This window comes from Carettochelys insculpta, chromosome 9, assembly GCF_033958435.1.
Source record: "Carettochelys insculpta isolate YL-2023 chromosome 9, ASM3395843v1, whole genome shotgun sequence".
NCBI lineage: Eukaryota > Metazoa > Chordata > Testudines > Carettochelyidae > Carettochelys > Carettochelys insculpta.
This window is the reverse complement of record NC_134145.1, coordinates 28828393-28845758: the sequence shown is the minus strand read 5'-3', so window position 1 is coordinate 28845758 and position 17366 is coordinate 28828393. Positions and strand designations below refer to the sequence as shown.

General features: G+C 39.8%; 1 protein-coding gene across 3 annotated transcripts in view; it reads right to left on the bottom strand.

The window, feature by feature from the left end:
- Nucleotides 1-12105: 12105 nt before the first annotated feature.
- The window catches only part of PRKACB (protein kinase cAMP-activated catalytic subunit beta), a 116202-nt gene continuing 110941 nt past the window's right edge, over nt 12106-17366 (bottom strand). The window contains exon 10 of one of the 3 annotated variants that reach the window (XM_075002254.1): nt 12106-15563. In XM_075002254.1, the coding sequence (XP_074858355.1) occupies nt 15438-15563 (126 nt within the window). In that variant the 3' untranslated portion in view covers nt 12106-15437. The remainder of the gene's footprint in view (nt 15564-17366) is intronic. The other 2 variants (XM_075002255.1, XM_075002256.1) reach the window with 2 other exon arrangements.

The window sequence follows — 17366 nt, the reverse complement described above, 5'->3', positions numbered from 1 at the left end:
CCCAGAGAACATGTCATATCTCCAGTACTGGGGTCAGTATACCCAACCTGAGTGTTGAAACAAAACTAGCTACCTACCTAGCTACCTGTAGATGGAAAGATATTACTAACAGACTACTAAAGTACACTAACTATATCCAAGTACTCACTACCAGCGTTGAGAATGACTTGCGGAAGCAAGGACAGAACTCCAACAACTGTCCCTCATGGTAGGAAGGACCTGAGGTAAGGTTGAGGGAGGTACAGGACCTTATGTCTGCATGACGTGTGAAACAGCAGAATTGCCTGGGCCACCATGATGAGTACTGCTAAGAGTAAAAACTCTCCAGCAGGTGTAGACTGGAGCCCACAAACCCTTACAGTGGAAGGGGCTTGTGCAGTCACTCAGAGAAGCTATAGACGTTCGTCCACTACTGTGCTAGAAGTGTTTGTGTGTTATAATCAGAAGTTTATTTTCTCTGTCTTCTCTCATGAGCTCCTTGTTAGAAAAGCAAAAAACAAAAACTAATAGGGAGTGGGCATTGCTCTCAGCAAAAATGATATTGAAAAGCCAAGCATTTTATTACTGTTTTCTATAATTTAACTTTTAAAATATATGGTTGTGCAGTACTGTACTTGTGAAAAAATTAAACATGGGTACTTTTGAGCCCCTCTTCAGTTAGTGGGCTGTTCCTTAACGTCCTTCCCTCCAATTGTTTTGTTTTTAGTATTTAGATTAACACCGACTTCTGCTTTTTGCTTGTTACTATTATCCAAATAATTATATGGCTCAATATAGATACATCTGAATTTCATCAACATTAAGCTGCTTATAAAATGCTTTTACTCAGCCAGTTTGCAAACACTTTCTCCATAAGTTTCACATTTATCCTTTCACGGAAGGATTTTATGTTGTTTGGTGCCAGCTTTTAAATATATAAGTTTTAATTTCCAAAGCACTTGCCGTTATAATTTCCTGAATCAATAACAGAATCCAAGGGTACATTGATTTTGCCTTATTACACCTGTTTGTACACAGTTTAAGTATAGATGTGGGAAATACAAAGCATAGAAAATGTAATCACACCACCCGGCAAGCAAAATACCCTTAGCATAAAAAGATTTCAAGACGGAATGATATGGGGTCGAGAATGTATTTCATATAAGACCAAAGAAATATACAAGGCGTCTAAGTTAACATTTTCAATACACAAATCTAAGGTTTGGTGCCCAAGCCCGTGTCTGGTCACTTAGACAAAGGAATACATACTGAAACCAACTGGAAGACTCAGATTCATTGCACTGGCAAGTGGCCAGATTTTTAACTCAGTGGAAGCTGAGCACTTTTGAAAACCTGTTACTTATTAAGTTCTTAAATGTTGAGTTAGCCCAGTGGTTTTCAACCAAAGTACCACTGTGGGCTTTTCACTGCTTTTGGAATTCAATCCAGACATCTCTTGTCTGCTGTTCTATGGTTTAGCCTACTTCCCATTCCCTCCACAAATATGCACTGAATAACAATGTCATTTGGGGTGGGGTATGTGTGTGATCATCCAAGCTCCCTCTTTTTCACAACACCACGTTGAGAAAACAGAGTGTTAGCAGGGACTGGTCTTATGCTTTCAGAACATACATATTACAATGGAGACCCGATTTGCATTGTGGTCTCTGGGTGTTACTGTGTTTTTACATATGATAAAACAAAGAGCATGGCACTTTGGCCTTCTGAATATTGCCTTTTCATTCTCTGTGCAGGCTACTTGGTGAACAGCTGTTTGAACTGAGGACAGTATATTAATGAGCTTTTCCTCTTCTCTTTCAGATTCTTTTCTTCCCCCCGCCCCCGAGAAAGTCTATTATTGTTCTGAAGAACAAATACAAGTCTGCCAGTCAATGCATGGGCTTTGATGTGCACATCATACAGTAGTGGGTTAATATACAGGTCAAATAAAGCTGGGCTGGGCCGCTTATTCCAAGAAGATTTACCGATCAGGATGTATCTGGCTCTATTACAATAGGAAGAGCTGGTTTTGTGCAAATAGGCATCAAATACTGTAAGTCTTATGAGATACATTTAATTTTCATCAATAACTAGCAGATTTACCTGTCATTGCTCAGGTCCTTAACTCAATTAAGGTTTTAAATAAAAGAAAAACGTACATGGTTTATTTAAATGATTCTATTTTTCAGAAATAGTATTAATTTTGAGTTTATTTTTTGAGTTTCTTACAAAAGATTGCTAAAATTTCTGCTTTTTTGGTAATTTTTTTAAAATGGAAATTCCATAAAATGCATTTTTCCTTCATCCTTATAAACTCTTGTAATTTGCTATGTTTTAACAAAAAAGAGCTATTACCTATTTGGTACCCAATAATACTTTGTTGTACTTTTCAAAACTTAAGCACTGATTTAGATGTGCCAAAACACACCACTCCAATTCTCTCCATTTTATCTCTTTTCTCTAAAAGTTTCTTAATATACAAATCTGTTCCAGGTTCATCCTATTTTTCTGGATAATTTTGGGTCAGTTTTGTCAGTTTTGGGGACTGTACTTGATTTGGTGATCTTTTCTGCATGGTTTTATGAGACGCAATCCCAGACAACCTCCCAACGTTAAGAGGATTTTCACCCACAACCACAGTTTATACCACAGGAACACCAGTCCTGGAACTTTTGCAACAAAGCCCGTTGCCAGCTTTGTCCACATATCTATTCTGGAGATACCATCACTGGACCTAACCAGGTTATTCACAGAATCACGGGCACATTCTCACGTTCCTCAACTAACATGTGCCAACAATGACCAGATGCTTTGTATATTGGACAGACTTCAAACGCTCTTAGACAAAGAGTTAATGGGCATAAAACAGACATAAAAACACTCCTGATTCACAAACCGGTCAGCCAGCATTTTAACAAAGTGGGCCATTCTGTTAATGACCTGAAAGTTTGCATCTTACTAAAGAGGAATTTTCACACTACTTTGGAAAGAGAGGCTACTGAACTCTCTTTCATATTCAAATTCAACACATTAACATGTGGTTTCAACCGGGATGCGAATTTTTTAGGTCACTATAGGGCTCTTTTGCATATGTGGCTTAATCTAATTCTTGACTCCTCCCCTCCCCACTTCTGCTCCTCCGCTCTCTGATTTGCTCACCTTGATAACATTTTTCTGATTTGTCAACCTTCATTACTATTTTTGGTTCTTTGTGCCTCAAATATTAAGCCTCTTCTGGCATGGCTATATTCTGAAGAAGTGGGTCTGTCCCACGAAAGCTCATCACCTAAGAAATTATTCTGTTAGTCTCTAAAGTGCTACTGGACTGCTTTTTCCCGCCCCCCGCCCCCCGCCCCCCAGACACATCCTGTTTTCCTGGCACAACCAAACCCTTGCAGTGCTGTAACCCATGATCAGAGGAAGCTCTATACCAAATTTGGGCCTCCTAGCTCTCACCATTTAAGAGAAGTTCTTAAACAAACAAACTCACTAATATATATAGTAGATGAAATATCACTTTAGAAATTTGCACTTCATGTCAGTAATAGCCAGAGGAGGCTGGCTTCATTCATTAGCTATAAACATGTTTCATAATGATGCAGTTAATTACAATGGCATACTACAACCACATAAATTGTAGTTTGAATTAATATGGTGGTGTGAACTGGGGGATTAGCATCCAAGGCTGGGACCCAGGAATTCCACCGTTCTAACATCAGCTGTGATGGCACTAACTTTGCTATCTCAGGCTGCTGCTACACTATCATTCTCCTGTGGGAGGTGGCATGGTAATGAGGCAATTTGAAGCAGGCTAATGAAGTGCTAATGTACATATTCAGTGCCTCATTAGCATAATGGCAACCATGCAGATTTCAAAGGGCAGACTTCGAGTTGCAGATTGATAGTGAAGATGGGGGCAGCTTCAAAATAAGCACCCTGCTTTGACATTCCCTTATTCCCACAGAACTAGATCGGAGTAAGGGAATGTCAAAGCAGGGTGCTTATTTCAAAGCTGCCCCCATCTTCACTGCCAATCTGCAATTCGAAGTCTGCACTTTGAAATTTGTAGGGCTGCCATTATGCTAATGAGACACTGAATATGCATATTAGCGGCTCATTAGCCTGCTTCAAATTGCCTCATTACCATGCCACCTCCAACAGGGGAGTGGTAGTGTAGCAGCAGCCTTTGTTGCAAGAGAAAGAAAATGTCTGCCTACTTCTGAGTGTTGTGAGGAAAAGTTAATATTTGCAATGCATTTTGAAACTACTAATATATAAGGATTTATTATTAATGCTGTTTGGAGTATGTAATTAGACATACATTTCCAAAGAGGCAGTTAGCATTTTCCACAGGCTTGTTTGTCTTGATCCACATCTTAATTAATATACCATCTACTGACCAATTCAGTTTATTGAAATTACATCATCTTGCTATCAAGAACCTAAGACATAGAAATATGGTTTTTGTTTTGATCGTGTTAAAGTATTTTGGAACTTAATTTGCATAGTATGGCCATTTATTGTGTAACATTACATTTGCCAAGCTCTCAGGGCTGCAATGGCCATGTTTTTCTGTATAAAATAGTCAGAGTAACAAAAAGACATGAAGAATCAATTCACTGCTAAGAATTCCCTTGCCATTTATTAAAGTGTGAAAATCAGATTTTTCTTACTATTTGAAGACCACAGGTAATCTTAAATTGTATCTTAATTGCATAAATAATATTTGGTATTAGCTGAAATATGATATGATGGGCTCATCAACGATTTAGATATTGACATAGGTATTAGATACTGGCATAGAAAGTACACTTATTAAGTTTGCAAATGATACCAAGCTGGGAGGGGTTGCAACTGCTTTGGAGAATAGGGTCAACATTCAAAATGATCTGGGCAAATTGGAAAAATGGCCTGAAGCAAACAGGAGGAAGTTTAATAAAGATGAATGCAAAGTGTTTAATTTAGGAAGGAACAGTTTCACACATACAGAATGGGAAGCGACAGTCTAGGAAGGAGTGTGGCAGAAAGGGATCTAGGGGTTATAGTGGACCACAGGTTAAACATGAGTCAATAGCGTGATGCTGTTGCAAAAAAAAACACCAAACATGATTCTGGGATGCATTAACAAGTGTGTTGTGAACAAGACACAAGAAGTCATTCTTCCGCTCTACTCTGCACTGGTTAGGCCTCAGTGGGAGTATTGTGTCCGGTTCTGGGCACCGCATTTCAAGGAAGATGTGGAGAAATTGGAAAGGGTCCAGAAAAGAGTAACAAGAATGATCAAAGGTCTAGACAACATGACCTATGAAGAAAGGCTGAAAGAATTGGGCTTGTTTGATTTGGAAAAAAGAAGATCGAGGGGGGACATGATAGCGGTTTTCAGGTATCTAAAAGGGTGTCATAAGGAGGAGGGAGAAAACTTGTTCTTCTTGGCCTCTGAGGATAGAACAAGCAGCAATGGGCTTAAACTGCAGCAAGGGAGGCTTGGTTTGGACATTAGGAAAAAGTTCCTAACGGTCAGGGTGGTCAACACTGGAATAAATTGCCTATGGAGGTTATGGAATCTCCATCTCTGGAGATATTTAAGTACAGGTTAGATAAAAGTCTATCAGGGATGGTCTAGACAGTACTTGGTCCTGCCAGTCCTAGAATTCTATGATTAAGAGGATTAAAAATGAGTAACGTGCAAGGAAAAAAAGATCTTTTGTGAGAAGCAGCAACTAGGCAAAGTGCTCCTGGTAACTATGATTTTCACTGAATATTCTGTGTTTTGAGACATCATTCTGTACTCAGCCCACAATATTTTAAAAAGTGTATTTGGAATGTCTATTCCCTTTCAGTTGAAAAGCCATAGGACTCACCTGGTGTCTTGACCATGACTTCTATGCACTCACCCTAACTGCTTGCTAGTTGCTCTGTCCACTGTCTGGCTCCCCACAGGGCTGTTGATTAAACAATTGATCAGACATATTATACAGCTTAACAAGGTCATTCCCAATCAAATCTTTAATAGCTGGTTTTATAGCTGGTTTTAATTCAAAACAAAGCTTTGGCAAGGTTCTTCTTGCATTCTAGAAACGTAACAGCTATAATAATGTAAGTACTGCTTGGATTAAGATCAAGGCAGCAAACAGTATAGAGGTAGTGTAAGAGTAGCAATATTAGACCAGTATGTATTAAAATCTGAAGGACTGAAAACTAAAATTGGTCACCACTAATTAATATTCATGACTTTCCTGACAGTGGTCCTAATTTTGGATGTGGTTACTTTACTGCTGATAGAGCAGTTACCTAGCAGGCTCAAATATTGCCCTGACCTTTTAAAAAGCCATGTAAAATTTATACTCAAGTACTTCACAAAGCAAAATGGGTTCAGCTGCTTTGAAACATGTTAGACTGAAAGATTTTATGGCGTTCTCGTTGACAGCTGTCTAGTTAGGGGAAAATGTACCTGCTAGTGGCAGGCATCCACTCAAGGCACCCTCTCTATAGAATTCTGAAATGCGCATTATGCAGTGAGGGGTATTTGTGGGGGAGGGGGATAGCCATGAAGAAGGTGTCTGAGCCCTTGACCACCAGGGGTTGGACTTCATGACCACTCCAGATGTTCTAGTGCAGAATGTAACCCTCGAGGAAGAGAAGAGCTATCAGCAGTTAGAGCTAATGCAGCCATCATATAGGAAGAATTGAGAGGCTGGCCTGGAACAGCATTTATGTAATAGCTGTTACAGTGCCCCATGTGAGGTATATGCCTTTTTAGATGACCCTAGGGGATTCTTCTAGAGCTTATTAAACATTAGTTAAACATGATGGTTTGATGTGCCCTGTCTCTTTTCACACTACGCACGTGCAGTGTGACAATAGTCATGCTATACTGCTTCCTGTTAACAGGAGAAATATCTTGAGCCTCAGAGTTTATTAGCACAGGATACGATTATGAAGTCAAAGTGGGAGGGCACTTCTTCCCGAACAGTTACACTGAAACGTGTCTGCCATTTTCTCCCTCGTACGTGCTGGATGGCTACAACCCACAGAACTCTGCACCTGTTTCCCCACAATGAACATGGGAAACTTCTGACTCCATCCAACTAATTAGCTTCCCCCCTTCTCTATCCAAGCTCACCCTCACACATCACACAAGCAAATAATTGTCTGCTCTCTTCTGCTTCTCAAAGGGGGCTTAGATCCCTCTTCCTCACAAGGGGGCCAGCTCCATTTCCAGTGAAGCCAAAGGCAAAACTGTTACTGATTTAAGGGGTTCTGGATTAGTTTCAAATTACGAGTTTAAAAGCAATTGCATTTAATACCTGGATTCAGTTTAGGAGATGACTTTACAAGGGGCTGGAGGTTGCAGCATGCTTGTTTATGCGAGGCACACACTGGGTGAGGTTTTAAAGGAGTGGCCAGAAAGGAGACACTTGCATAATCATCAAAAACCTGAAAAAAAAGCCAATGAATATGAAAAATCTCTGTTCCCCAATGAGTTCACAATATCCTCTGGTCAGCTGCACTGTATGGTTCTGAAATAACTGTTGAGCTGTTAAGTAAGAACCCCCTATGCTTGGGGATCGTTTACAGTTTTGGAAGCACTGATTGGTACACAAATCACCCAAGGGTCACACAAGTGAGAAGAAAAAAGTGGTCCCTAACCATATGGGGGCCAGGGCTATGGGATTTGGGTGGGAGGGAGTGTGCAGGGGTGGGCTGGGAATTAGGAAGCCTGGGCCAGAGTGGGGGCACAGGAGCAGGCTGGGGGTATGGGTCTAAGTGGGAGGAAGGGTTTGGGGTGTGGGAGGGTGGGATCAGGGTGGAGAAGAGGTGTCTGACGGGGGGGAGCAGGAGCAGTGTACAGATGGGGAGTCTGGGCAGAAGTAGGTGCAGGAGAGGGATGTTGGGTCTGGGCGCGATGAGAGTGGAGGTTTTGGGGTGTGGGGTCCTGAGGGATCAGAGTGGGATGGAAGTGGGGGCATCAGGATAGGAGGAAGATGCAAGAGTGGTCAGGGGGTCTGGGCAGTCAGGGTGCCTGCTCACCTCTGGACACACAGAGCTCTGCAATCAAAGCAATGGCATGAAGCCTCTGAGCAGGCTGCCCAGGTCACTGCAGCTTCCCCTCCTGTCCCCTGACAGGAGGAACAGCAGCGGAGCGCAGACCTGGCAGAGCCTGCTGGTTGGATCAGGACTGTGGCTTGCCTGATCCAGCCTGTGAGGCTCAGGGCTCTGCACCCCAAGTCCTGCTGTGGGCCAAATGCTATGGAGAGAAGCCCTGAGCCTGGGGGTTTGCATCTAGACAAGCCACAGTATGGATGTGGACTGCAGGCCGGGGGTTCCCCACCCTCACTTTATCCAATAAAAATGCAGGAAACCACACAGTCAAGAACAACAGTTAGAGGTCAGCTATAGAACCACCTTTATTTTAATTCTGAAAAATTTGCCTTTTGTGTAAATAAAAATTTTCACTGAAGGTTTCTGCTCTCATTGAAAATTTATTTCCTCCAAAAAAGCAAGATTTGTTGCGGAAAACTGCAATAAAAATCAGTTTGGGGCCAAAAGATTTCCCATTTCAGTGGTTTCCATATAAAAATGGTCATTGACAGATTTCTTTTCTCAATAGCTCTTTTCAAAAAAAAAAGTCAAAGATACCTGTGTAGACATTTCGTTTTCCAACCAACACTAGTTAATAACTATATGACAACCCTGTGCTAAGAGGAGCAGAGACCAATCTGTCCGTATCTTTGGCATACAAAGCTGATGCACATTTAACTATTAGTTCCAAGAGGGATGAAAAGAAAAATAAGCTGTCATTTTACAAACACTTTTTAGAGTTGCGTGAAAGGAAGCATAGAGAATTTAAAAAAAACAAACAAAAAAAAACCCCAATGTGAGAAGTTGAGAACACTAAAAAGATATAGTTGATATCACTGGTAACATGCTGAAATCACTGTTCTCTCATTTTCCCCTGCCCTTTCATCCTTACTCAGACTTTCAACTTGTCTTCCTCCCCTCCCAGACCTCATAACACATGCATATATTTTTGGTATATAAAGCAACACCTCCTTCTCACCTTCCCCTTTCTGTCCTTCCCTAACAAGTTACTCCTGGTTAGGTCAATATTTCAGTTATGCTGTTTATCCCACTAAATTTCTGTTGCCAATTAAGTTATAATTTTATGTCTATAACACTTTCAGTTCATTCCCAGTAGCTTTTGCATATTCATATACACAGCTAACGTGACGAACAGAGATTCCCCAACTGATTTCCTTTGTTTCTCCTCTAACCCCTTTTTTAATCTGTTGTGCCCTCTCCTCCCAACATCTAGCCATCTGTAAGGTCAATTTTTAAAACACCTACTTGTGAGCTTTTGTCATATGTCCCTTTGAAAAGTGTTTAAAGCCATCTGCACTAGGTTGGTGAGTTTGTACACAAAGATGCTTTTTCCCTTCTTGGTCCGCTGGATCCCATCTCCTCCTAGTAGATTTTGTGACATCGAAATGCTCCTCTGCCTGTAGTACCATACGGACAACGTGTGGAAATCAGGCTTCTCCCGGTGTTCTTTTTTATTTTAAATTGTTACCAAAATCATTAGGATTCTTCTGAGTGATATGTAAAATGTTCCCTGAAATTTCAGAATTAATCAGATGTGGTCATAAAAAGTTATCATGTTAGACACACAGACAGTACTTAGTCGAATGTTTGGCCTCTCTTGTCGTCACCTAAACATATCTCAAGATGTGACTCATTAAATCTTCTACAGGATTTGGAAGCAAAGGAAATGGAGAGGAGTAACTATAACCTTTATCTCCCAGTGAAGAAGAAAAGCATGTGTGGCTAGGTTTGGACTCCTGTATATTCAGGAACAGACCTCAGGCCTTTGCAAACAGAAAAGCAGCTGGATGTTTCCATTTGGCAAAGATTGAAGATATCATTGTCCTTTAGAAACCATTCTAGTTGGTCTGCACTCACTCACCTTGTACTGTTGGGGCCAGGGTTCTTTATTTCTGCCATGCACAAAGCCACAGGAGTCATTCTTGATGCATCATTCTCAGGCCATTAGTTTATATATGACAGGGAAGACTGAGGCCAAACTTACCAAATCGACTACTAGAATTTCACAGATAACAAGGGCATCTACACCATCTTGCCCCTGAGTACAAGGAAGAATGCTCTTAGGACAACTCTTATAACCAAAATCTCTAATGGGTAGGGAGTGGGTACATGTGGTGTGGAAGTAACTGAGTATCTTTCTGATTACGCATTTCATGGGTCACAAGCTAACATAGATGAGCACCACAAACATGTTGTTCCTGTAATTTAGAAAGAAAAGGTTTTGAGTTGGTCCATCTCAGGAGATCGTAGGATCAAGTCACCAATATTTAAAAGGGAATGGTGTGAACACTGGAAAAGACTCCTGTGAAGTCATGCAAATGATAATATGAAAGTGTAAGCAGACATCAGATCTAGCCTCCTGCAGCAGAACTTAACTGGAGTACAAAGTCATGGTGCAAGGATAATTGCCCTTCCTAGGTCCACAAAATCTCTTTGAAGCAGACAAGTCCATCTGGAGTCTGTAGAAACCTCAGTAAATGCTCTCAAATTCAATGCAAATCATTGCTCACACAACCTCAGCTACAGACTTACGTTACCTTGACCGAGGTCACATCTTGACACAACTGAGCTAGCTGTCTAAGTAACAGCAACCAAGGGTCCTGTGGCACCTTATAGACTAACAGAAAAGTTTGGAGCACGAGCTTTCGTGAGCACAGACTCACTTCTTCAGATGCTGGTTTTGGAAATCTGCAGGGCCAGGTATAAATAAGCCAGAGCAAGGGTGGAGATAACAAGGTTAGCTCAGTCAGCAAGGGTGAGGCTTACTACCAGCAGTTGATCTGGAGGTGTGAACACCAAGGGAGGGGAAGCTGGTTCTGTATTTAGCCAGCCATTCGCAGTCTTTGTTTAAGCCAGAGCTGAGGGCGTCGAATTTGCAGATGAATTGTAGCTCAGAAATTTCTCTTTGGAGTCTGGTCCTGAAATTTCTTTGCTGTAGGATAGCTACTTTTAAGTCTGCTACTGTGTGGCCTGGGAGATTGAAGTGCTCTCCTACGGGTTTTTGTATATTGCCATTTCTGATATCTGATGTATGCGCATTTATTCTTTTACGTAGAGACTGTCCAGTTTGTCCGACGTATATAGCAGAGGGGCATTGCTGGCACAAATTATATTGGTAGATGTGCAGCTGAATGAACCCACCATGGTGTGGCTGATCTGGTTAGGTCCTGTAATGGTGTTGCTGGTGTAGATATGTGAGCAGAGCTGGCAACGAGGTTTGTTGCATGGATGGGTCCCTGAGTTAGAGTGACTGTGGTCTGGTGTATAGTTGCTGGTTAGGATTTGCTTCAGGTTGGCAGGTTGTCTGTGGGCAAGGACTGGTCTGCCTCCCAAGGCCTGTGAAAGTGGGGGATCATTGTCCAGGATGGGTTGTAAATCCCTGATGATGCGCTGTAGAGGTTTTAGCTGAGGACTGTAGGTGATGGCTAGTGGTGTTCTGTTGGTTTCTCTCTTGGCCCTGCAGGACCCTTTGTTGCTGTTACAGATCCAGACTAACAGCTACCCCTCCGATACCTGTCTAAGTAAGGGAATTTCTGTATTATCCCTGTCACACCTGCTCTACAGGTCTCACCTGCAAAAGGAAATAAGCTTTGTCCCTTAACAGTTTCAAATGGAAGCTGCTTTCCCATGGTAAGAGATGAGAAAGGGGAATTTGGTTTGGCAACTGACAAGCACAGCCTCCTCCTATAATCTTTGTGACCCAGCAGTACAAAGTGACTATCCAAAGTTTGATGGCAAACACTTCCTTTGTAAATGGTGAAAAATTATAGGAGTCATTTACAGATTAGCATGACATCTACTAATCTGACGTTTGACAGGCTGTGTTGGTTCAACAGTTGCAGAAGCGTAAGTCATGTGATTGAGAAGCCTGCAACAAAGCTGTGTAAAAGAAACAAATAACAATCTTTAAACTGTAACATTTTGTTTATACTAGGAAACAAATAAAACTACAGCCAGTAGGTTTACAGCAGCAGAAAGCAAGCATTTTCAACTTCTGTGACCACAACATAGGGAAAATTGAAGCTGAGGTACGTACAGCAGTGCCTTTTAAAACAAGAAGTGCAGAAAGCCCTGAGGATACATGTTAGTTAGCTTTCATTAAAACTTAAAATTAAAAGTTTTTACTTTCTATCAATAATCTAATAGTTTGTAATGCACTAACTCTATACAACAATAGTCCACACACATTTCATGAGAATTATTTTTAATAAAAAAAGTAAGGGATAAATGGGAGATGACAAATATGGAAAATCTGCATTTAATGACCAGCTTATTCTCTCTTTGGTTTTAAAAAAAAAAAATCCAAATTTTCTTTGCCTTTTGGTAGCACCTTCAACCAGTACTGTCATCTTCAAAACAACAAAATGGAGTGTGGTATTTCACAGGCCTGATATGGTGTGTTTAGTACATTACTCAGAATCTGTTATTAGTAAATTCAATTTTAAGAAACCGTATGTGGGGATGTAGTTCAAATAAGTAACATACAACATTCTGGTTCAAAAAGAAAGAACACAATATTTCATGCAGTGTTATAGATAATTTAATTTGCACTTTTGTATATAAATTTTTACTATATTGCACACTATTGCAAGACATAAAAACATCTAATTATTTGCAAAAAATACTAAAATATTTTCACCTTCAAGGATTTAAAAATAAGGGTTTTAATGTCAGTGACAAGAGAATAAAAAAAGCAATTTATTTTTAATGAGATACAATCTTTTATGCTGGAAACGAAATTGCACATACAGTACAGTTAAAATATACCATATGGTTTAACATTTAATTTCTCAATTGCGTAAAATTAACAACCCTTTATTGTCGGATATACAATTTTTGTATAGTAAAACGGATTTTTGAAATTAAACACAAATATGATATTGTTGTGGTTATATTTTATGACTATTTTTAAATGAGAAGATTGCATAATATTCACACTGTCAAAGGTACTCACTAATGCCGTGGAAACCAAACTCACCCTCTTATTTCTCCACCCCAACCAAGATTTATTTCCTTACTGAAGTCTAATGTGCAATGATGGAAATTTATTTTACTTTCCATAATTAACTGCTTGTTGATAAAATTAAGAAATAGAACATCATTATGGAATTAATAACAGGCCTTCTCAATTTATGCTCATCGAGAATTTAATTTGGATATCATACAGACGTGGTAGAATTAATGAGAGACTCCTCTGTTTTACTGTACAACCAGGGTGAGCAATCACAGTACTTTATAGAACAGAAAATCTCTGAACCATATTAGACTATAAATAACAACTAAAAATTAAAATAAACAAATTGTGATCTCCAGCATTTATTAAAATCTTTTAAAGTTCATAAATGACAACAAAGTTACTGCAGAATTTAATTGCATACAGCTAGCATACAACAGCATGTCCTCAGTCTAAATGAAATACAAAAGATTTTAACATTTTTATACAAAGATTCTTTAATTTATTCATATGACATATTTTATTACGTAAAATTTGCTACAGCAAAAGTATCTTATACTTTTCTTGTACGTATGTAAATATGGGTGGGCAAAGGCTACAATCAGTGTCAGCCTCCTAAAGACATTGTGCAAAAATGCTTGACAACCTAGAGACTTACAGAATGCTGGATGGTACAGCTCATACTGGTTTGTAAAATGTCTACAAAGGCTCTTCTTAAAGGAGTGTCATACAGATTAAAACGATGTAATGTCAATGGTTCATCTGCACTGACATTCAAACAAATACAAGAGCTATGTATCAATATTGTTCAGTTTTAATTAAAAAATCATCCTTGTACACACGTAAATTGATCAGAAAAATGAGCCTAGTTTATTTTCAACTGTTTATATGTGATGTTTTAGGTAGTTCACTCAGTTATCTGGAATCAAGTGTACAAATAAAAATAGCATGGATAAGTTTAAAAGCAAAAAAATAATGTGCTGAGCCACTGATTATTAATCAACACTGAAATAAATGTGTAAAAGTGCCAAAAGCTAGTACATGGCAGCAGTTATCTTAAGTCAGTTGGTGAAAGTATACAAGCCCAAATTCTTACATCTGTGATCACACATTCTGATTCACTGAAAGGGAGTAGGTTAGAAATGAAGACACAACATGACTAACAAAACAGCTATGGCAATTTTAACTATGTCTCTTTTACACATGAATGAAGCACTGTAATTAAAAATCAAATGATCTAGCAGTACTCCATCCTCAGTTTACTAATATAGTATACCAGAATAAAAACTTGGCAATAACCTCATGTTTCAAACAGCTAACCCCCCGCCCCCAAAGAAAAAAAAACACACCCAACCCATATCTACATTTTTCACAGCTAATGGCAAAGCACTTTTTCATTTTGTTTTTTAAACCAAATACTTTTTTTTAAATTAAAAAGGGGATTAAACTAGGAATAATTCAGAACACGTAAGATTGACTTTTTAATCATATTCTTTTACAATACTGACCAACACTTCTTAGGAGTTTAGGTTTATATGGTTAAAAACCCACTCAATATCCACCGACTGAAATGCTGGTTATTGGCTAAATATGGTCCTGATCTAGTGGAACTGTTCCTGCTTAATGAGATTGCATTCTTCCCACTGCACAGTCTGGATATGACATATTTACCTACTGCCTTGGTGAGGAATACAAAGGAAGGAGGCAGTGAAGAGAACTGCACGTATGGAGAAAATCAAGGCCCCGGGGTCTAGCTGTTGCCCCTACTTAAGCTGTCCAATTTAAGCTAACTTTGGTCAGTCTCCAGGAAGTAATGTTTTTAAATTAATTTAGCATAGACTTATGTGGTGATAAATACTACCTTCAAAAATGTTAAAAATGTTGGCTAGATTTAGTCTGTTCTACCAAAAATATATATCTATAATAATCAACTGCAGTCTCAGACTCAAGACGGACAAGAAGTATTGGCTGGCACAGACTAGAAGCAACACTTATCTTTCACTTCAGTCTAAATCACAGTAGCTGCAACACCTTCCATTTCACTCACACAAATACATTGTTCAAAATAAAATGGAGTATCCTGGGGTAAAAAAAAACTTCTTCATTTGAAAAGGGGGAAATGAGCATTATACAGAACCCAATGAAACAACAGAAACCAAAAATAAGTAGGAAAGTGGTCTAGTATTCTGTGATACAGCAAAACAGTGCTTGCTTAATTGTGCCTAGTTATAAGGGTTGGTGCAAACTGCACACATGGAAGATGGCAATAAAGACCTCAGTCAGCTTTGTGGAATGAAGTAACTAGGTAACTGTTTTCACATGACTCTCAGCTTCACCTCATCAGTTAATAGAGTGCAAAGATCCCAGTGAGTCCCAATGTCATCTTGTCCTCTTACCCATACTAAAAATCAGCAAATTCTTTTGCACATTTCTCTGTTAGAGACACACGAATATCTTCTTCTTCATAGTCATCAAAGTTGCTGGTATCTCCAGGTCCTCTGCACTTTGGTATAAATGGAGCTTCTACCTACATTTGAAAGAAAAATCATGTACAATGCCAGTTTAAAAAGAGCAAAGAAGTAAAAATTTTACCTTCATCCGATATGGTAACAAGCATAAAAAAACCTTGATGTTTCATCAGCATTTGTTTGTCACTGGCAAAAGAAAAAACTTAACCAGGATAACTTTACCCAGTATAATTCTTAATCACATTTACTTAGGGCTTTATAAAATGATCATATAAGAAGTGTCTACATGTATGCACAGACATTTATGAATACCATGCCTTACTGACAAATGTCAAACAAATGTGACTTTTGTCCAGAGAAAGATTACGCATAAACACTGCCTCAGACATAGACCTGAGCAAATGCCACTGTTTCTTATGCTACACTTGGTCAAAAGTCTCAGATTCCAACAGACAACAGGGGAAATTAATTCTCTGTTGAGGATACCCTGCTTCCTCTAGATGACATCTTAATTCAGTAAGTCTACAGTAAGGAGAAATAATCACAATGGTTACATGCAAAAATGGACTCCTGGCTAGCAGCAAGACCTTGGAATCGTGGGGCAATCTGGGATCCAAATGTCTCAGATTAAAAGAAATGTCTTTCAAAATAACTGGGCAATATGCAATAACAGAGGCAGATATCACTTCAGCTGAACCTCCTCCACACTTTTCTTTCTTACCACAACCTTGTGCACATTGAACATCAACCACCATGGTCTCATTCACATCTCTATCTCAATCAGGCATAAGAAAAGGGGGGAGCTGGTAGTGAGTATAATGGAAGAAAGTTTATGACATCAGTTTATACACTGCCTCACTATCTCTCCCCACAATGTCACATACATGTTGCTCAAATACAGCATTCAAAATTTCTCATGATAATTATTCTACATGACTCAGAGATCTCCCTAAGAAGAAAGGAGTCTGTTTACACAAGAGGCGAGAGTCCATCCGACCAGTCTTAGGACTGGGACATGATCAACGACATGAAGGTCTACTGAAAGATTAAAAAAATATAGGGAACTCTCTCTCTGTATTATTGCTATGAGGAGAACAGTGATGTCCTTTTTTCCTGCTGGAATGGTGCTCCAGCACCCTTTTTCTGGTGCTGCCATTTTTAAAAGGTCTGAGGAGCTCCAAGCTGCATGTGGCAGTGGTTTGGGTTGCTGCGGAGCTGGTTAAAGGGTATCGGTGGGGGTGTGAGGGGGTGCTGGTTAAAGGCTGGTGGCGGTTTGTGGCTGCACGGCAGGGGGAAGTGTTGAAGGCCGGCAGTGGGTTGAGGCTGCTGGTGGGGGGAATCTGGTGGTAGTTTGGAGCCGCAGGGTGTGTGTGTGTGTGGGGTAAAGCCTGGCAACAGTTTGGGGCCATGTGCATGTGGGGGTAAAGCTTGGCAACGGTTTGGGGCTGTGAGGGTGGGGGATTAAGTCTGGTGGCAGTTTGGGGCCACAGTGAACACAGCAATGATATCTTCAAGTCACTGGGGCCTTATGATACACATTTTAGAATGCTCCAGGGGCTGATAGTAGAGATAGCTGAGCCATTAGAAATTATCTCTGAAAAGTCATGGAAGATATGGGAGATTCTGGAAGATTGGAAAAGGGCAAATCTAGCACCAAATCTATAAAAAGGGCATTAAGGACCAGTTAAGGAAATTAAAGACCACTCAGCTTAACTTCAGTATCTAGAAAGCCAGATGGAGCAAATAATTAAGCAATCAATTTGCAAACACCTAGAAGACAATAAGGTGATAAATAATAATCAGGATGGATTTATAAGTCTCAAATCATTTCAAACCAATGGAAGACCTCTGTTTGACAGGGT